The sequence below is a fragment of the Galeopterus variegatus genome, unplaced genomic scaffold, assembly GCF_000696425.1.
Source record: "Galeopterus variegatus unplaced genomic scaffold, G_variegatus-3.0.2 Scaffold1271, whole genome shotgun sequence".
Taxonomy (NCBI): domain Eukaryota; kingdom Metazoa; phylum Chordata; class Mammalia; order Dermoptera; family Cynocephalidae; genus Galeopterus; species Galeopterus variegatus.
This window is the reverse complement of record NW_007727382.1, coordinates 126,499-148,878: the sequence shown is the minus strand read 5'-3', so window position 1 is coordinate 148,878 and position 22,380 is coordinate 126,499. Positions and strand designations below refer to the sequence as shown.

General features: G+C 34.9%; 1 protein-coding gene across 3 annotated transcripts in view; it reads right to left on the bottom strand.

Moving 5' to 3' along the window:
* Nucleotides 1–3,361: 3,361 nt before the first annotated feature.
* Nucleotides 3,362–22,380, bottom strand: part of ITGB3BP (integrin beta 3 binding protein (beta3-endonexin)) — a 62,506-nt gene continuing 43,487 nt past the window's right edge. The window contains exons 5-9 of one of the 3 annotated variants that reach the window (XM_008575990.1): nt 16,765–16,843; nt 16,256–16,349; nt 15,802–15,861; nt 8,946–8,996; nt 3,362–3,693 (exon numbers count right to left, since the gene is read on the bottom strand). In XM_008575990.1, the coding sequence (XP_008574212.1) occupies nt 8,947–8,996; nt 15,802–15,861; nt 16,256–16,349; nt 16,765–16,843 (283 nt within the window). In that variant the 3' untranslated portion in view covers nt 3,362–3,693; nt 8,946. Of the gene's footprint in view, nt 3,694–8,945; nt 8,997–15,256; nt 15,862–16,255; nt 16,350–16,764; nt 16,844–22,380 lie in introns of those variants that run through there. The other 2 variants (XM_008575991.1, XM_008575989.1) reach the window with 2 other exon arrangements.

Genomic DNA, 22,380 nt, shown 5'->3' with positions numbered 1-22,380 from the left:
TTTTTTTTTTTTTTTTTTTTTTTTTAAAGATGACCGGTAAGGGGATCTTAACCCTTGACTTGGTGTTGTCAGCACCACGCTCTCCCAAGTGAGCGAACTGGCCATCCCTATATGGGATCCGAACCCATGGCCTTGGTGTTATCAGCACCGCACTCTCCCGAGTGAGCCACGGGCCGGCCCACAAACTTGATTTTTTAATCAAGGCAAATAAACTTATTTATTTACAAGAATGCAGATTTACTTGAATCCAATTAAAAAATGATTTTTTTCTGAATTTAAATCTAAGTGGTTTGAGTGAATTCTTTTTAATTACTTATGGTCACTAGTTCTGAACTTTCAGGATCACCTGTTTAAGGTGAACTGCCTTATACAGGATTCCATCCTTCTATTCTATATTTTTGTTATGACCTGGTTCAAGGTTACTGAACCTGCGATAAACATTGATTCATATGCTTCATGTTAACCTTGTCCTGTTAATACTGTGTCACTCTATATTAGCAGAAGCCCATCTTTCCTATCATATTCAACTGGTAAAAACATAATATATTATATCCATTGTATACTGTAGTTTCTCAAAGATATGTTTTCTTTAGTTTGTGTGATAAAAAATAAATCATTTTATCATCAATCTATTTTTTAATGAATATACTTCTTTCAGAAGATAGCCATTAAAGCATATTTTAAAGTGCAAATGAAACCACATACACAAAAATTTATTTCTGGATATGGACAGCCATAGGGTGATGCAAGAAAGTATGTGTTCCTTAGTCTGATAAAGGAAGTGGGTTTAGACAAAGCAAAAATCAAGAAGTATTTCTTTCTCAGAGCAAACGTGCATAAAGATTCAAAGGGCAGGTCAGCACAGAAAAGCAGCCTTGAATCTTTGCCGAATCAGCAGGAACATCGCTGTCCATGGTCACCATCTGTAATCACTGTGCCCAAATGTCAGCATCTTGGCTGGCTGGTTGGTGTAGCCTTAATTTTTTAGTTTCTTTTTTTGTAATAGTATACTTGTGTTTAACACAGAATTTTGATTTAAATCAATGACGTATTTTTTAAGCTATAACTTCTACATAATTGGAGGAGAAACTTTAAAAAGTATATAAACATGAATAAAACAGAATGAACCTGTATTCAAGGTATTTTATAGGTAAATTCTGTAAATAAAAAATTTTTCCCAATTTGATCCAATCATGTTGAGTTACATTGCAGCTTTTATGGAGACTTGCAGCAATTATCTTATAGGTCAAGTATCTCTCATGTTTATTAGAAACTAGTTTAACAGTGTATTTCAACTTAGAGGGATTAGGTTCCAAAAATATTCAGTGATGAATTAAGAACACAGAAGTGGGCAATTCCAAAGTATTTCTCTCAGCTAAACTAAGGATTATAGGGATGTTTTAATACAAAGATATTTAGGTTATGCAAAAATATTAAAGATAGATTTCTCACTTTCTTCACTAATGTAGCTGTCAAAAATGAACCCTTTCAAGTTATTTTCAAGTACATTTTTAGATGGAAAAGGCATTTCTGAGAAATGCATTTTCCTCCATTGCCAGTAAACTTAGGATTGCTTCTTAAAATGAAGAGAATAGAGTATATGTTCATGTATCATATATGAGGGACACAGAAGTCATTTTCCCTTGAGGCCTTAGGGAGGTGAGAAAAATCCCCGATGTAGCATTCTGTCTAAATGATAAACCACAACTACGTAAGTGAAACATTTACAAAAGTCAAGGCAGCCAAAGGAGCCTCTCTGTTCCATAGAAAGAGAATAAGAGGTGGATAGGATATAACTAAATAATGGTTGGAGTAACAGTGGTTTCAAGTCTCAATTGGTCTTTCTTATGTTCATTGGAAGATCAGAGCCAAGTACATCCCCCACATACCCCTCCCCCCATATAAACATTAGTTTTGTGTGTGGATCTTTCTGCTTTGTCCTTCATGTGGCCTCCAAGGGTGATAAAGCGAGAGTCATCTGATCTACAATGAAGAGAACTGGGAAATGATTCTTAGCAGGCCCAGCTGTTGTGAAAGGCAAAAAAGCTTAGTATATCAAGAGGTCAAACATACAGTAACTGGTTTAATAGCATTAAGCACATACCTACATAACTTGGATTACATATGAAACCCATCTACTTCTTAACCCTGTATTTCCTGACTAATGTAGGTTACTTTATAAAACGTTTTGGCTTATTCCTAATGTTAGTTTCCAATACTAGAACAATCCTATTTAGTATGTTTTTGGTAACGTCCTACTATAAGGACTGTATTACAAAGTATTCTGAATATTTAGCAGATTCTCTTTTTGTTTGATGGCTGGCTGGTACAGGGATCGAATCCTGAACCTTGGTGTTATCAACACCACACTCTAACTAGCTGAGATAAGTGGTCAGCCCAGCACACAGATTATCTTTTAAAAAATCTTAAATAATACCAAGAAAATCATTAATGAAGGCAATTAGGGTTAATTGTCAATTGGGTTACTGCTTAGTACCTTATGTCATTTATACTAATAGTTTAAAAAAACCCACACACTTTCATCATTTTAATAGAATCTGAAATTTCTCCAAGTGGAAAAAGAGTTATTCAACCTTAACTTGTTAAATTTTGTTTTGGATTTTCATATAGTATTTTTATTTTCACGATATACTGAATCAAATTATATGGTAATACCTTACACTAATTTTGTGAAAACTTAGGGTGAATACCAAGGGAACAGCATTTTTTTCCCTGCGGAAATGGTCAAGAAAAGTACAATATTTTAAAAACTAATAGTGATATCAAGATAAAACATTCTGTGATTACCCCCTCTCCTTTATTTGTGACAGCACAAACATGATGATACAAAACACCATCACAGAATAACAGAAATTTAAATTAGGCTTCAAAATAATTTAGAAGGGATTGCATACTGCCCCATAGTGAAGGTCTTTCTTTAAATCCCGTATAGTCTGTGTAGTTTAGTTCAAAAAAGCTTCACATGTAAATGTCTGAGTTGAAAAATGCATTCCAATATTTTATAACAGGTGTGAAATTTTAAAACCTCAACAATATTTCTTCTCTATAAGCATAGGAAAAACTAGAGTATAATAAAGTCTTGATTACAGCATGGTGTAACATCAAGGTCAAGGGTCCAGATCCCCCTACTGGCCAGCTGCCAAAAAATATATATATACATATTTATAAGCTCCATCTCTGAGATAGTGTCTATACAATAAACTTCTAGATAAATTTAAAAATTTTAAAAAGATCAGTAAATTAATATGCAGCTCGGGCTTTAAATGGGAAACTGGTACCTAATTCTGTTCACCACTACATTGAATCTTAGTTTCAGGAAAATATATAGCTCTGCCAAAGGTGCCATTTTCATATGGGTTTTATTAAGTCTATTCACAAATGCTAAAACACATTCAGAAATATATGTGACACAGAATACAAGACAAGATCCTCCTCTACATGTTGGCTTACATTAAAGGGTCAAGAAGAAATGTATTATTTACATTGAGATTATCTACTGGTGTGTGTAGAAAGTTTAAATTAGCTGCAAGAAATTTTATCTAGATGTGCACCTGCCTAGTGCTATGAGCTGGTATTTACTGGGCGGATTAATTACAAACATTTCTTCTGTTCCTTTAAATATGACTAGGCAGATGCAGAAGTTGGTGCTCATAGTGCATTTCTTCTAAATGCCTGTGGGATATAAAAGATGATTATTACATCATCAAGAATTAGTTTCCAAGTTAACATGCATCTCATATACACCCATTTACCATGTAATTTTGTACCTAGTTCAGTTAGATACTGGTAACCTCTCATTTGCTTATTTTTGAGTCTTCTAAGCATGTTCACCTTTACAGTAATTGTCAATGTCTACTCTGACATAAGACTCTTCACCTGACGTGAAGATATTTACATGAGATACTTCTGAGAGAATTTTAAAAGTCCAATATGATCTACAGAGAACAACAAATTTAAATGCTTTTGTCTACAAGCCTTAAGGCCCTTTCAGCAGGTGTTTCCTCCAACAGCTGCCAAAAGAAGAGACAGTATTTACTATGACAGATTCCTATTCAGACTGTGTCCCTCTGGGGACTCCTAGTGGTGGTAGAGGCTCTTGTGTGGGAAGAAGGCTTTGAAGAAAGCAGCTATTGGCAAGTGATGGGATGCATAGGGCATGTAGATCATTAACTCCTGAAGCACCCTTCCTTGTTTATGTCAGCAGCTGTGATGTAGTACATGGTGGGCCCCTATATTTCCCTACTCCTAAGAATCTACATATGAATATATTCTACTCTGTTTTAAAATTAGATGGGTTGCCAACTTGACAACTTTTTTTTTTTTTTTTTTTTTTTTGCCAACTCTCATATCAGAGTCTGGTGTGCATTCCTATAGAAGATTCTAAGAACTCCACGGTTCACTTAAATCCTTATAGGTTACTGATACAGTTATCAGTATTAATGATAACACACTATAGAGGAAAGAAAGACAATCGTTTATTAAATAGTATGGGGGAAGTACAAGAGTACCTCAAAAAGTTCATGGAAAGATTTATACATTCTTTTAATTTTATTTTTCCCTGAACTTTTTGAAGTACCTCATACTATTTAAGCTATTTTGTATACTCTTCACAAGGTAAAGAGTCTCATTTTATTATTAAGGCTTACGGGAACCAAGTGCCTTGTTTAATTCACATGGCTAAGTAGGTAATAGAGCTGGTATTGGATACTTAATCCAAATCTTGTTCTTTTTTTTACAATGCTAGGCTCTGCAAAGAACTTTCATCAATTGATCATGGCTGCTAGGAGAACTGTGCGAGAAAGATTCTGAGGCCAAATCCAGGATCCAGCAAAAAGAAATACTTTCATCAATGTGATGTATGTCATAAAGCAAGAATAGGGAGTAGCAGCATGTTATGTCTACATTGCTATGCTGGTTCTTGAGATGAACATCCCAGAAAACAAATGGAAGGCAATTCAGATAGTAATGTAGTTTATGAGCAGCATTTTGATAGGATTCATCCTTCACATACCAATTATATTCTTTCTAAAAATATTTCAGATTATTACTTCCCTAATAATCTCTACTGGCCCACTTCTGCCTCATGAATAAAGTCCAAACATATTAGCCTGGTTACCATAACTGTCAGTCATGTGGCCCAAATCTACCTTTTCATCATCCTGCTTCTCTGCCTTTTTTGTTCATGTTGTTCTCTCTACCTAGCATGTTTACACAGCCCACCCAAATCACCCACTTTTTAAAAAAATGCCAGTTTCCTAGTAAAGTACACAGCTTCCATTACTAGGGTCTGGGTGGCTCTGTCAGAGACAATGTAAAGTGGAATAACTAGAACTGATAAAAATCATGAATCCTTAAACAATTACCCAATCATCCCATCCTGAGATGATCTATGTCTGCTGTGAATTCTTACAACACTGCTTATTCTTCATTTGGTACTTAACAGTAGAGAGTAATGTTTATACTCCCAAGTCCAAAGGGGAAGGAACTTCTGTCAACTCTTCCTCTCTCTACACCCCATGGAAGTGTGACAAATTTGATTGGTTAAAGTCCAGAACATTTGTTGGTCTATATTTTGCTAGTAATAGGTAATTTTAAGTTACTAGTAATTTTACTAAGCCACTATTTTTACACAACATTCTTCCCAACTGTGTAGTTTCCCTGTCACTGTCTACTCTCAAGTCCAATGACTTTTGAGCTTTTGAGCCTGATCAATGGAATGTACTTCCTAATTCATGCGGTAAGTAGAATCCATTCTATTGTTCTGACTGAAATCAAGCATGTAAAGCAGGTCGGTGGTCCTCACAACTTTAGAGGCACATGGACTTGGGGGTCTATTTCAATGATACAGCTTTCTCCTCAGATTCAGGAGAGCATAGAGTTCAAGATTTAGATTCAGTGGGGGAGAGAAGAGGTTCCATTACTGCTTTAAGGTACAATCCACATTAGTTACCCCAAGCTTCTACCATAGGGTCTGCCATGTTGAAGATTACCCATTCTGCCACTAATCAAGTTGATACTTTGATCCTCATTGGATTCATAATCCCTGCTTATATTGTTATTGTTTCATATATCTAAGTCTTGTGTCCTTAGCTTATAAGTTTTCAAAAGGTTGTCATTATACATAGTGCTTTGTTCATACTAAGCCTCAGACTTTTGTTAACTAAGTGATTTATCCACATTGTTACTAAAGTATCCCAGTATCATCAGTTAACGTTAGCCAAAATTATGCTTTTTTTCTACCTCTCTTTTGATGGTCTTAGCACCCTGCCTGTGGCCTCTGAGTTGCTGTATCCTTTACTCTTTCTTATTCTAACACTGTTTCATAAAGCCTTCACATTTTAAAAGATTTGGGAGTGAATGTGTATTGGACAGTTCTCCCCAGTGAACAATTATTGGTCAAAAGGAATAATCACTGAAATGTGAGGGCAAGAAATGTTGTGTGGACAGGGAAGTTAGCCACAGTGGTATCAGAAGTACTATGTGTCAGAGGTTTCTAGAGCATAGGACAAAATCAGGGAGTTTAATACTCTTTCTTATTCATACCAGTAGGACAGCTATGATAAATGCACAAAAGAAGAGAAATAAGAGAATATGGAAGAGAGGGATCTGGTAAAGCCTAGTATATAGTGAGTTCTAAGCAGGCTTTGAAAGATGGGTAAAATTTTGACAATAATGGGAGGAAAGGCATGCTAGGCAGAGGAGACAAGAACAAAGGTAAAGAAGTGTGAAAAGCACTTTCTAGAGAATGTGTCTGTGAAATGGCAAGTAAACTAGAGTGAATAAGGCACAATGGAGAAATAGGAAAGGTAAGCTGTGGTCAGATCAGGGAGAGTCCTTAATGTTAGTCTAAATTTGGATTTTATTGTGGATATGGTACAGTGATATCTTCTACAACAGATTTTGTCCAGTAGCAGGACAGCAGAAGGGGAAAGGGACCAAAGGGAAGACAGGTAGATTACAATGGGCACAATGATAATCTGAATGAGAGGTAATGAAGGAATAAACTAGTCCAGTGGGCATAGAAGGAAGAATTAAATGTTGTCAGAAGTAATATGATCTGGCAGCAGTTTGGATGTGGGGACAAAAAGAGAGGGAATTTTGAGCCTTTGAGCTGAGGTTGTGGGTTTATAGCTCAGGAGGGAGGTCACAAATAGATTTTAAAACCATTTACACTAAGGTGAAAACTAATGTCAAGGGAATGGATGAGATCATCAAGAAAGTGCTCAAAGTGAGGAGAAATCACAGTAAAAAAGCAGAACCCATGGAAATGCCTCAACAGTGAAGTCGTTGTGACTTTTCTCTATTGCTTCTCACTAAAAGGCAAGTTGACTGGTATCAACTTTAATTCTTCTAAGCTTCTTGAAAGTACTACTCAAATTAATGACTTAAAAGAATACCCCTAAAATGTGATGACCTTTACTAGAATCCATGAACAGAAAGCTATTTTCAGTACTCTATATTCCCCATAAGTTTTTTAATGAGACCATCATACACTAAATGTGTATGTTCACTTGTTAAATGCATAACTGTGACTATGTATCTGATCATCATCAATATAATAGTTCTCTGTTGGATTTTCATGGGTCAGAAATTTTAAAATGTTCAATGCTATAATGAATGAATATATGTGTGTGTGTGTATATATATATATTGTATTTTTACTGGGACATAAAATCCTTGACCAGTAGTGAAACCTGACATTCACAAATTACCACTGAGTAGTGGTCAAGAGCACAGGCTCAGCATCAGACTCAGCTTAGTATCCTGGCTCTGTCTCTAGGAGATTCTGGGACAAGGTCCTTAACCTCTTTGTACCTTAGTTTCCTCACCTACAAAATGAACATAATAACTGTATCTATTTTATAAGTTATTGTGAACATTAAATGGGATATGTATAAAGTGCTTATAACACTATATAGTGTCTAGCACATAGAAAGTGCTTAATAAATGTTGGCTATCATTACAAGTTATTACTGTGTACAACAGAATAAACAATTTTGATCAATGAAAGTGACACAATTTTCTACATGAGATGCCTTGCAAATATTTTAAGCACAGCTAGTTGGCTAGGAAGCTAATATTAACCATTGAGCTACCATTTCCACAGAAATAGAGTATAATTATTTCATTTTGCTTTAATTTTTTTTTCTCAGAGATAGCAGGCAACATCAGGTTAGCTTCTAAGAATCTTGATTAATATTGATGCCACTAAGTCTGGGATAACACCAGTTCCTAATGTGAATTTTCAGTTACAGGTACACTAAACACTAATATCACATCATGACTCATATCATTTCTAGTTTATATGTTATAATAAACTATTTATAAACATATTTTTACTTGCTGAATCAAGAGGAATTGTTTTGAAAGGCATAACTAATTAATATGTAATTAATCAATTTAGCACATTCCAAATTTAACAGACTTGGTAGGGCCGGCCTGTGGCTCACTCGGTAGAGTGTGGTGCTGAGAACACCAAGGCCACGGGTTCGGATCCTATATAGGGATGGCCGGTTTGCTCACTGGCTGAGCGTGGTGCTGACAACACCAAGCCAAGGGTTGAGATCCCCTTACCGGTCATCTTTTGAAAAAAAAAAAAATGACAAATTTAACAGACTTGTTATATGTAGTTCAGTCAGATGTGTCCTATAGAAACTATAACCCACCTGTCAATATTTATTTAGCTACTTATATGAAGGGTGCTCAATTAAGGGCCCTCCCTATATTGTAAAAAATGTGCTCTATGACTTTTAAAACTGGCCTAGTCAGCTCAACAGTGTTCTTTTTCAATCAGCTTCTAACTCACTAATCTTGCCAGACTGTCCCCCAGTTGTTTATGAGTAGATTAAATGAACTGTTTCCACCTGAACAAAACACAGTGATATTTAACAAGGATAAACTGAATTAGAAAGGTGAAACAATACCTCAGTTTAAAATGGCTTTAAGGAATTCATAGCTGTCAGGATGATATAATTCTAAATGAAAGAAAAAATTTTTTTTCAGAAAACGGTTCAAAGTAACTTGTCACAATATATGATGAAGAATAAATGCTGAATCAAAATGAAATTAAAATAACTTAAAGTTTTATTTTACATTATAAATAGCAGCTTTGGGGCTGTAAATTCTTGTTTCAGCATCCTACCAGTTAGGCCTGATTTTATTTCAGACTGTACATTTAAAAGTTTATTATGACAACTGCCAAGAAATTTATTATTATAATGTATGCTTACACCATTGTTAGTATTCTCTTTATAGTTTATTGTAATTACTTGTCATCTTGCTAGATTCTGACGGCAGGACTATGCCCATCTTGTTTGTCAGTGTATCCCCAATGCTAGAGCAGTGATTGGCTTATAGAAGGATTCAAAAAACATTAAATTAATGAGGAGATAGCAACTTATAAGTACTTGAAAATATTTCGATAATTCTTTAAAAAATTCTCAGAGTGGCCATTTGTTTTCATTCATTCACACATTTATTACATTGCACTGTGGACTTTCTATCCAGGTTCTGTACTAGGCTCTAGGGCTACAATATAGAAAAAAGACTTCGTTTGCCAAAAAGGAGCCCGGAAAGAGCCCTAGAACCAATTAAAATGCACTACAACAGGATACATTTATAAATACTCAGAAAAGCACTGTGGGAGCCTAGAAGATGAAGCAATTTAGCTTTACCTCAGAGAGCTGAGGAGAGCTTCAGAGAGAATGTGACATTTGAGGCTGACCTTAAAGGATGAGCAGGAGTTTGCTAGACAGAGAAGGGAGAAAGAGCAATCTAAGTAAAAGGAGAAGCAATGGAGAGGCCTGGAGTCCTAAAAGAGAGAGATTCCAGAGGGCTGAAGCATATGATGAGAATAGTGTAAATGAAAATGACGGGCCGGCCCGGTGGTGCACTGCTACAGTGCGCCGCTTGGGAAGCGTGGTGGCGCGCTCCCGCCGAGGGTTCGGATCCCACATACAGACCGGTTCCCGCTCACTGGCTGAGCGAGGCGCGGGAGCAACACCGAGGGCTGCGATCCCGTTGCCGGTCCCGGTCCGGTACGGGGGCGACACTGAGGGTTGCGATCCGTTGCCGGACACGGAAAAAGACAAAAAAAAAAAAAAAAAAGAAAATGACCACCCTTTTCCTATCTGAGGGCTGAGCTGGAGAAAAAAAATCACCTAATATTTACTTATTACACAATATCTGCTTTATTATTATATATTTGTTTAAAATATGTAAACCACTTAAAGAATTTATCTAACTCTTTCTTGTTGGGCTTCTTGGACTAAGAGTTAAAAAGGAAAAAAATGTTTACCTGTCAGGTGATATAAAACCAATTTCTATTAAATGTGCCAGAATAATTTTTTTCCACCTCAAGAACAGTTAGTCTTCAGTCTATTCATTACTGTCTTTTTATAGTATTTTTATTTAATAAAACCTATTAAGACTACCATACAAATCTCTTTACTTATTCTTTTATCTTTTAACTGATCAATTTTTATATTGCTGACATCCCTTCTTCACCATTTGCTCACTTAAAAATTCATAGTATGTGAGATATGTCTCTGGGGAAGATGTCTATAAAATTTGTTACAGCTGGCAAATGTGTATGAGTCAGTGATAGCACATGACTAAATGCTTCACAGAAAATAAAATTTGTTTCTGTAGTAAGCAGAACTGTTTAAATGTTATTTATTTTTATGTTTCAAAGAAAATATATTGTGAAGTGCTGCATTGATTTAATACGCAACAATGTCTGTGTACACGCTGTAGAAGGAAAATTTATGAAACCTTTGCACAACTCCTTTAATTGAATTTTCCAAATCTCTCACCACACACAAATAATCAATATCTTCTGCAGAGAAAACCAGTCAGAATTATTACAGTCTTTCTTTTCAATTTTGTTGTCATCAGCACATACAGAGCACCTGGATATTTGTAATGTCTGATGGCAAGTTATTTACACCTCTTAAACATATAATTGCTATTAGGTGAGTCCAAATCTATAGTTTTAAATTTTTTTACTGATTTTATTTAAAAGAAAAATTACCATACTTCTAGTACAGTATAAAAAAACTTAAATCATGGAAGAAATTATTAAAAAGTCTTTGAAAAGTAATAAGCCAGTTTGTTTTTCTTTAAATTCTAGACAAATCTCAAGTAAGCATTTTCAGCAGTCGAAATGTATCCTCAAAACAGTGATGAATAGTGTAAAGTAAGAGCATTAACATTATTAATAGGAAAGGTATGACCCACGTACAGCATACATGACAGCTGAATCCTTATAAAGAGCTGAGGACTACAGTTGTACATTAATATATATTTGTGCTACCAAAATTAATAGCTCCATTTTTTATCTCCAGATAAACCCAGAATGTTAAAGCAGAATGGAGAATTTTTGTTGTTTCTCCTGAAACTCATCATGTCTAAACTTCAAACCTCAGTGCTTTTAAAATTGAAGTATCTGTTTGAAAAAAGATATTGTTAAATGTTAAGATGTAATAGAAAAAAACTAAAAGGGTAGTAATCTTCTGGGAGTAAAATTATTTAGCTGATATGATGAATACTTTTTCAAGACTGAGTGGGAGAAAAGAACAACATATTTTTATGTTTAAAAAGTACCTCAGTGGGTGGTTAGAATGAAAAGGCAATCTCAGACTATTTTATAGTTTTAGAACTGAAGGAGTTTAAAATTTAGTCTAAGAATTTAGTAACTTTAAAATCCTATAATCAAGATGTATTTTACAATGTAAGAACATAGTAAGTTAACTAAAGAAAACAGGAATATTATAGTTTATGATTTAAAAAAAAAAAACAACAACCAGAGCTAGAAATTCTGAAATATTTTCTACTACAAATAGCTGAAGCAATCAACTTTCTTGAACAATGTAGAGTTCAGATGGTTACATTTCATTTAAAATATGCATGCTGCAACCTACACAATTATTCTCAAAGCAGATAAAATATGTTTTGGACTGAAGCTAAATGTCTAGATTTCATATCTTGGCAACTGCTCTCCAGTTTGCTTATATTCTTTTCAAAAACATTTTGTTTACTGGAAGTACTAGTCAGAGACAAACAATGATGGTATTTTTTAATATCTACAGAGAAAATGAAAATACAAGGTACTATATAATGCCGTCTATTGACTAAGGAATATCTGTATCAAGTTCTTTTAAGTAGAGGTTGATTATGTAAAATAAATAAATTTCATGCCTTACTACCATGTGATGGTAATGTGACATTCCATTTGTATCAACCCATTGAATGGTCATATGTTTTAAATTTTCAGCATGACAAATTTAAAATAATTATGAAAATTCACATCTAAATCTAACAGAAAAAGAACCTTTCATTTCATTATTCTTCTAATAGTCATAAAGCCAGTAATATTTTAAAAAAGTGAAATTAGGCTCACTTGCTAAGCAACTGAGGAGAGAAGCCTTCCTCTGTTTAAGAAATTTGTATTTAGCATGGAGATCCTCTTTTACTTATACACTCTATCAAGGCATTCCCTGATTTACAAGTCCCAGTTCTGAAAACAATGAAAATTTCAGCGTACCTCTTGATGTTATTGTGTATATTTTCAATTTCTCTTGAATAAGTAATGTAATGCCTTGAGTGTTTGTCAGATGTCTATTTAAAACACTAGAGTGCTACAAAAATATAAATAGAACTAAAAGTTCAATCTGAAGGGGCAATGACAGCATAAATGTTGGAATTCTCCTGGTATTGTTTAACTATCCCAAGAAAATTTTATAAGAATCTGAGGGCATTCTTTTGATACTAAAACAAGTAATTAGCTTCTTCTCATTTTTATAACTGCCTAAACGAAACAAATTGTATACATACTATACAGCTGATTTTTATTTTGTATAGCTTCTAATATTATGAAGATTCCCCCCAAATTTTTAAATTTAAACAATTCTGGGTAATAGCATAAAAGTAAAAAGTAAAGAAATTTCTATAAGAAGCTGAAGGCCAGATCTTGAAATAGGAACACATAAAGCAAATTAGTTTGAGATATCAAAAAAAAAAATCATCAAAGTCCTCTTAAAATGAGTGTATGAACAGAAAGGGGTGAAAGCTGCTAGCATAGTAAAAAAAAAAAATTACGTGTATGTGTGTACATCATCTTTTTTTTTCCATTTTATTAAATTTATTTTTTTCTTAATTGACATAATAATTGTATATATTTATGGGAAACAATGTGATATCTGGGTGCATGTGTACAATGTGCCATGATCGAATCAGGATAATTAGCATATCCATTGTACATTATCTTTAACCAAAAAAATAAAAAATAAAAAAAACACCCAAGACTAAAATTATACACATTAGAAACCAGAGAAAGAGATGGGAAAAGCACTCAGTACAACTATATAGCTGAAACTCAAATTACAAAGAAAATAAACTTTAATCTACTTTTCAGGCAGCACTAATTTTTTAAAATTAGTTGAAAAGCTAATAAAGCTTTGAATAACTTAGAAATTTAAAGAGCTAATGTAGCTCTTGCAAAGAAATAGAAATGGAAGATGACTAATACATATATGTACAATACAGTACATATTAATATATAATAACTCAGTTTTTGTTTGAACCACAACAAATAATCAATACTTATTAGAAATTTTAAAACATGATTTAGTGGCACAATCTCCTCTATGCATGAACAAAACTCAGTCCTTTGGGAAAGCCTGGTAATGGGCAAGTCAGTCTTAATGCCTAAAATAATAGAAAATAGTTTTAAGGCTCATCATGCATAAACACACAAAGAATTGATGTATACTGGATAACTGAAAAAGGATGACAAAAGTATCTCCTGGAAGGAAAAAGATTTTAATGAAGTATTAATACTTTTGAAAAAATTTTTTTACATTAATTATTAGCAGTGACTTATTTGTTGTAGAATTTTTCCCTTCTTCATTTCTCAAAACTGTTGGCAAAAGCCAACTATGTGAAACCTAATTCTAATTAGTTCTAAGAAATTAAAGATTTTTTTAAAATCACACTATTTGGTTAGAATATATAGAAGAAAGATTTGTTTCATTTGGGAAAATAAACATTTCAATTTCCCATTATGAGCTTTTAAAACTTAAGTTAGGAGAGACTGAAACCACTGAAACCCAGACACACGTTTGAATCAAGTTACACAGCTCAAGTAGGAGAGAAGGGATCCCAAGCCTTTTCCAAGAAAGAGCTACCTTTCATGTTCTTTCATTCTTAGGATCATAGTCAAAGTTATCTGTTCAACTGAGACTCAGGAAGCCTGCTCAGCTCCCTTCCCACATAAACTCTGGAGTCTTGCCATGGCTGCTGCCCTGCCAGGACCCAGCTGGCCTTTGGATCTGACCAACTTGGAATCCCAGCACTTTGCACTGCAAACTTTCTGCTGGCTTATTAAAGACCCTAAACACAGTCTAAACAGATTAGATTGCTTGAAGCAGTTTCAGTTATGTCATGCTTGAATCTGAAAGCTAGATAACTTGATGATTTCATTTGCTTTAGGAAGAGACAACATGGAACAATGAAAAAAACAGAGTTTTTGAGGTCAGATTAGTCTGGGCTCTGTCACTTAAGTAGCAGCATCTTTGGGCATGTTACTTAACATTTTTTTTGTGCCTTTGTTCACTGTCTATTAGGACATCGAAAATAGCGTTGCGTAACAATACTATTAAAATATCTGCACCCTTCTCAGAGGTGGACCTCGGCAATCCAGATGAAAGCAGGGAGGTTAAAATGTCACATTGCTTAGCTAAGGGGACCTGCCCTCCCAACCATGCTCTTTGACTTCTGGTTACTTCTCTTCATGATTCAAGTTATTTATATACCTTGTAGAGTCAAAACAAGGCCATGATAGCTTAAGAATAGACTGGTTCTGGGCCGGCCCGTGGCTCACTTGGGAGAGTGTGGTGCTGATAACACCAAGGCCCCGGGTTCGGATCCCATATAGGGATGGCCGGTTAGCTCGCTGGGTGAGCGTGGTACTGACAACACCAAGTCAAGGGTTAAGATCCCCTTACCCGTCATCTTTTTTAAAAAAAAAAAAAAAAAAAGAAAATAGCTATCTTGCAGCACTGCTGTGAAGACCTGAGTTTCTAGCATTGGGAAAATGGTAATTATTGATACTTAAAAATGGTAGACTAAAATATGGTTACCCATTTCAAGGTCTAACCCCACTTGCAGAGATTGCTAAATGGCATACAAGTCAGAAATATTAAAATGATCACTCTTAAGTTGGTCTAAAGGTTTTAATATTTTACAGTCCATGATTATTTTGTTTATTGAGGTGTGGCTGTGTATTTCCTATGGCAACTTAAAAACTGCTAATTAAGTTTCCCATACTGTGAAATTCTCAGAGGCAAAAGAGTTCATAGTAGATCAAAGGTCATTAATGATTTGAAAGTTTCCAGAACACTGGTTACAAAGTAATTTCTAAAGCTTAGCGTACCCTTCTAATGCACCATTATACAGTTATGATATTATAACTAATTAATAACTGATATATTAATGCATTGTTGTCCCTATTTGTCTGTATTGCCCCCAAAAAATTTTTAATAAAAAGACAACTTAAATTTTAAACTGAAAACTGTATTTCAAAAAACATTCAAAAAGTTCAATCATCAGGAAAGCTGATCTCATGAGATCCGGTCTGCTAAATGCAATCTGAGGTTTTTCAAATGAGATTCATGGTCTTTTAAAAGAGTATACTTATAAGGACTAATGATGATCGGTTTTAATTGGTAAAATGAGATGAAAGCATCTCTTTACGTAATAAACTAAAACACAACTCTTTACCTTTGTGAGGAAGTTCTGAACTCTTCTTTTCAAATAATTTTTGTTTTGTTACTTTAGTTACTAAAAGAAAAAGAAATTCCATGTTAAGAATTCACCTGGAATATGAATAATTTCTCATTAGTTGGAAGAAACAACTTCATAAGAAAAAATAATTCAAAGTAATACATACTTATAGGTATCAAGTATAAAATGCAAGACATTATATCTTATTTTAAGAATAAGCATTACATAAAAAAGCCTACTACCAGTTTCCAAGGTACATCCTTTTCCTTCACATCAAGTGGAATCCCCCCAAATAACATATTTACATGGCTTCTTCTTTAAAGAATGCAACAGTATTTCTGTCACACATCCAGTAGTAGTATCTATAAAGAAGTCCATTGAATTTAAATTTGAAAAAAATTAATAGGCTTATCTTTAAAATTACTAACATTGAAAATTCACAAATTCTTACTTAGTTCTTTGGTTTTCTGCATTTCTCTTTTTAAGAAACGTGATGCAAGGGAGATACCAATGAGATTTTCAAGCTCTCTCCTGCCCTCCAAAGCCTAAAAGAAAGCCATCTTAAAATGAGTTAAGTAAGTTCTTAGGATTACTGACAAGTCTAGTACATTGTTTCCTTCATTTGGAAAACTTAAACTCTATGTTAGAAAATTTAACTTTTTCTCGTAGGTCAACTATTTTTGCAAGCCCTAAAATGCCAGAATATAAACAATTTATTATTAACTAAAAATACTAAACATAATCTACAAATTTACTTTTAAATGTGAAAAAGCCAGACATTACTAAAATATTATGGTTAATAATGTTCATATAAGAAAAGAAATTCCCATGAAAAGTAAATGAAACATATTCCCTACAAGCTTTTTCCTGGATTGTATTCTTCAATCTGGGCTTCTTTCCTTTTCAAATGGGGTACTAGAAGTATGAAAAATTATATCCAAAAAAAAAAAAAAAGCAAACCTGTATACTTCTTAAATTTTGCATTATCTCCATAATTTCTTCTGATGATTTCTCAACTTTAGATAGCAACATCATGAATCTAGGAATGAAGAAAAAAATAATACTTAACAAGAGTAAGCATTTAAACACTGCTTTTCAGAGTCATTTTCAGAGCGTTAATTCTTTTTAAGGAACTTAGAATCAGTTTTCTAATTCTTTCTTTACGTTTTCCAAAGTGGTATAAGATGTAAATGCTCCTTCTTCAATCTTTCATTCCTTTACAAACACAATGTATATTATCAATTCTCATCTCTTTCAAAATTTCACTGAGCATTCCTACTGAGCAGTGGGAAAGAAAACACAGTTGGCTTGTTCCTTTCTTTACAATACCACCTTGAGAACACTAATACACCACTGTTGCCTTATTTACCTTGCTCTGAGTCTGAATCAGTGTTACCCAGTAACTTTTTTTTTTTTTTTCCTTTTTGTCTTTTTTCGTGTCCGGCAACGGATCGCAACCCTCAGTGTCACTCCGGTACCGGACTGGGACCGGCAACGGGATCGCAACCCTCGGTGCCGCGCCCGCACCTTGCTCAGCCAGCGAGCAGCCGGTCTGTATGTGGGATCCAAACCCTCGGCGGGAGCGCCGCCACACGGTAAGTCTATGGCTTTAATTTTTTTCAGAGTGAAAAATATACAAAGGCAATCTTTTAAATTTGAAATTAAAGAAAAGGAAAAAAAAAACTTCGCTTGTAATCCTATCTTCCAAATATACCTCCAGTTAGTTTTTGGAAAAATTCTCCTAGGTTTTTGTGTTTTTTTAAAACATTTTTTGTAACTTCATGTCATACTTTCTTTACTTAATATAACATCACATGTAAGTTTTTGGCCACATAGTCCATATATCTGTAATTTCAAAGGCTGCATAATATTCTATCTAGAAAACATACCAAAGATTATTTAACTATTCCCTTATTGTTGCAATATTAGTTTCTCTTCCAATTTTAAGATCCCAATTTTAAGCTGTGTATGATAACCTATATCACCACAGTCTAAAAGAAATATAGTGCAAGCCACATATGTAATTTAAAATTTTGGGGGCCGTCCCGGTGGCGCACTGCTACAGTACGCCGCTTGGGAGTGCGGCGGTGCTCCTGCCGAGGGTTCGGATCCCACATACAGACCGGTTCCTGCTCACTGGCTAAGCGAGGTGCGGGCGCAGCACCGAGGGTTGCGATCCCATTGCCGGTCCCGGTCTGGTACGGGCGCGACACTGAGGGTTGCGATCCATTGCCGGACACGAAAAAAGACAAAAAGGAAAAATAAAATAAAATAAATAAAATAAAATTTTCCAGTAGCCACATTAAAAGCAATACAAAGAAACAGGTGAATTTAATTTTAATTCTTTAACCCAATCTATCAAGTGTTCTCACTTCAACATGTTATCTATATAAAAATTGAGATATAATATACTTTTTTTCAAATCGAGTGCGTACTTTATACTCACAGCACATCCAATTTCTGACTAGCCACATTTCAAGTGCTCATTAGCCATGTGTGGCTAGTGACTACTGTTTCAGACAGCACAAATATATACTATAGATTTTATGAGAGAAACCAGAAATTCTATTTAAATGCTTTTCAAGATCACATTAGTGTTATCCATTAAGATTTTTGTGCTATTAAAAATAAGACAAATATGACATAATGTTAAAATTTTCATGCGCAATAGGTATGTGTGGTATATTTCAAGTAAAAAATATATTTAAGTATGCAGACAAGGAATGTTGACTTGCCATTATGCAAAAGCTAAAAATCATGAGGACAGTGGAATTATGGGTGACTTTTTTCCCTTTAAACATTTTCCTTCATTATTATGTACTTTCAATTAAAAGTCATCTGTCTGAGGTCCCAATTATTTAACAGTGGAACTTTGGTTTGAAACATGGTATCATAAAGGAATTCCTGTCCCTCTCATTGGGCTCCAAAAGCCTGAAGGAAGAAGAGGACTTAATTCACTCCCACATAGGCTGGGGACCTCCACTTTTTCTTACATCATGCCGAAGCCTGCTAAAGTGCCCTAGGTGTGTGCAAAGCAGAGGCAAGTAAGCTATTTTGCTACGAGAAGGAATCCTACGGGCTCTTTACCCTGCATTTCACATTCCTTTCCTGGGAGGACTGGAGTGGCAGAGCCTTTCCACACTGTCTTACCATATCTTAAAGATTTGATGGTAATCCCTGTTAACCTTCAGGGAATTGTGTGGGAAGGATTGGGTACTACAAGACTGCCATCTTGATTGACTCCAAGAGGTTCTGTCCACATAGAGGAAGAGGTGAATGGTTCCCCCAGGAACTGTTCAATGTAGCATCCCCAAAGGACCTACCAGCAACTCTCCCAAAATAAGAAAGTCATTGAGAGACTTAACTAATCGACAGAGTTGTATGGACCAAGTATCAGTTATCTGGGAAGTTGTTTTTAAGACATCTTTGCCATCCTTAAGCTGTTTTGGGGATAGTTGGTCTCCACAGCAGGATCAAGTAAACTAGTAGACACTCTATTGTGCTCATTTTTATTTTTAAAAATTATTTATTTATGTTATAACACCATGCTTTAACCAGCTGACCTAACTGGCCAACCCTCATTTTTAATTTCCTTTTCTCTTCTCCTCCTTTTTCTTCTTCCTAGATGAAATCAACTCCTACTTCCATCTTGATGGCAACCAAATTCCCATGAATGGTTTTATAATTGTCATTCAACTGTTAAATCCTGGGAAATTCAGGAAGTGTGTTCTCCTTTTCCATACCTTCTGATTCACTGGAGAAGCCTGCATCATGTTTAGAGATAAACTGTTTGCTGAGCAGATTTTAGGGGAAATATGGCTGCTGCCACTTCCTTCATCCTAGGGAATGCTCATATACATGTTCAATTCCACTTGTGCTGGAAACTAGGTTTTTATCGCTAAGAAACTTTTTCTGTATTTTCAATGCATGGTTCAAATTCTACTTTGCTGCCCTAAAATAGCATTATTGTTGCTTACAATCCCTTGGTCTTTAACATCATCTTTTTTTTTTTTTTTTCAAATGTTATCTTGATGTTCCTTCACTCATTTATTTATCTCTTTAAACCAACAGTCTTTCATTTCTTTTAAGCTGCCTATAAAATATACTTCTTAAGAACATTATGGTACAAAATTTCAAAGTAATTGTTGCTCTCTCTTTCAAGTGGGTGCCTTTCATATCTTACAGAATATTACTCCTTTCTTAAACAGATTTGCCTCTGGCTAGACTAAATAGGATCAAATCCTTCATCTTACAATGACTCCCTGAATCATCCAGGTGTTGACAGGAGTACTGCATCCAGATATCCAGTAACTCCTGCCAGTTTTATGGTATCCTTACAAGAACTGATCAAATCCTATATTACTGCCAAAGACTATTGTAGTACAACTTGAGAAATCTGTAATCTTGGTCCTCCTTGAACTAATTTATAAAGAAAAAAAGTTTTATCTCATGGCTCTGATGGCTGGAAAGTCTCGAGTATGGCACTGGCACCTACTTGGCTTCTGGTGAGGGCCATGTGCTCTATCATAAATAACATGGCGGAAGGCCAAAGGGAAAGTGGGTATGTGTGAAAGGCAAAACACAAGGGGCATCCTCTCTTTATAGCAACCCGTTCTTGCAGGAACTAACCCACTCCCTGTAGGAATTAATCCAGTCTTCTGAGACCGAGAACTCACTACCACAAGAATGGCACCAAGCTGCCACAAGGGTGGAGTCCTCAAGACCCAAATATCTCCCAGTAGGTCCCACCTCACAAAAGTTCCACCTCCCAACATTGCTGCACTGGGAATGTGCTCTGTTGGTTAAGGTTCAATGTGAATTTTGGCAGGGACATTCAAACCATAGCAGAGAGACTGGTCTTTGCCCATTAAATGGACTTGGCATGCTTGTCAAAAATTAATTGGCCATAGATATATGGGTATATTTTTGGACTCAGTTCTATTCCATTGGTCTATATGTCTATTCTTATGCCAGTTTCATACTGTTTTGATTACTGTAGCTTTGTAGTAAGTTTTGACATCAGGACATGTGAGTCCAACTTTGTTCTTTTTCAAGACTGTTTTAATTATCTGGGGTCTCTTGCAGTTCCATATGAATTTGGGAGTATGCTTTTCTATTTCTGAAAAAAAAAATGCTGTTTAATCGTTCTGCAAAAAAATGACAGGGATTGCACTGAATCTGCAGGTTGCTTTGGGAGGTAGTATTAACATCTTAACAATATTGAACTTTTTTGCCCATCAACACAAGCTGTCTTTCCATTTACTTTGGTCTTCTTAAATTTCTTTTAGCAATGCTTTGTAGTTTCTAGTGTACAAGTTTTTCACCTCTTTGGTTAAATTTATTCCTAGGTATTTTATCCTATTTGATGCTACATAAATGGAATTGTTTTCTTAATTTCCTTTTCAAATTATTCATTCTGGGTGTTCGGAAACACTGATTTTTGTGTGCTGATCTTGTACCCTGACACTTTGCTGAATTTGTTTATTAGCTCTAGTAGCTTCATGTGCATTCTTTGGGATTTTCTGTATATAGGATCAGGTCATCTGCAAATAGAAAGCATTTTATTTCTTCCTTTCTAATTTAAATGCCTTTTATTTCCTTTTCTTGTCTAATTGCTCTGGCTAGAATTTGCAGTACATGGTTGAATACCAGTGGTAAAAGTGGGTGTCCTTGTCTTGTTCCCGATCTTTGGAGGAAAGCTTTCAGTCTTCCATGTCAAAAATTTTAAGCAGCTGAAAATAAGTTCTCTTTTAAATATTCATTTCCCTGTTAGCCTTTGCTCACCTATAGAATGCAGACATAACTATATCTTCAAAATTTTTGACAAACATTTTCAACTAACCCCTAGAAACCCTCATTTGAGCAGAAATCAATTCATAAGTCAACATTCTTTTGCATGATTGAATACTTAAAATACAATAAAAACAAACTCAGAATACTGACCAGTAGTTGTCCTAAGTAAATTGTACACATTAAAAAAATAAAAAAATAAAAAACCAGTTCTGGCATAACTCACTACTACTAAAAAGATTTTATTTGGATTAGTATAGAAATAAAAAGGAACACCTAAAAAAGTTAATCTTCTGCCTACAAGAGAATAAACCAGTGATTAAAAATAAGTTCCATATAATAGGAAGGATGGATCCTTCTGGTGATGCAATTGTTCTGTTTCTTGACTGTGGTGGTGGATACAAGAACCTACATGTGATAAAACTGCATAGAACTAAATACATACACACACAAATGAGTACATGTAAAACTGTATTAGTCCATTTCTGTTGCTTATAACAAAATACCTTAAACTGGGTGATTTATAAGAAAATGAAATTTATTGCTTACAGTTTCAGCAGCTGGGAAGTCCAAAGTCCAGGGGACACATCTGGTGGGGCCAAATATCATAGTCTGATTTCCCACCCTCTTAACACTGTTACAAGGAGATTAAACTTTAATGAGCTTTGGGGGGACAGTCAAATGATAGTATTCCACCTCTGGTGGAATGGAATTATATAATATGTAATTTTTTTTTTTTTTTTTTTTTAAAGATGACCAGTAAGGGGATCTTAACCCTTGACTTGG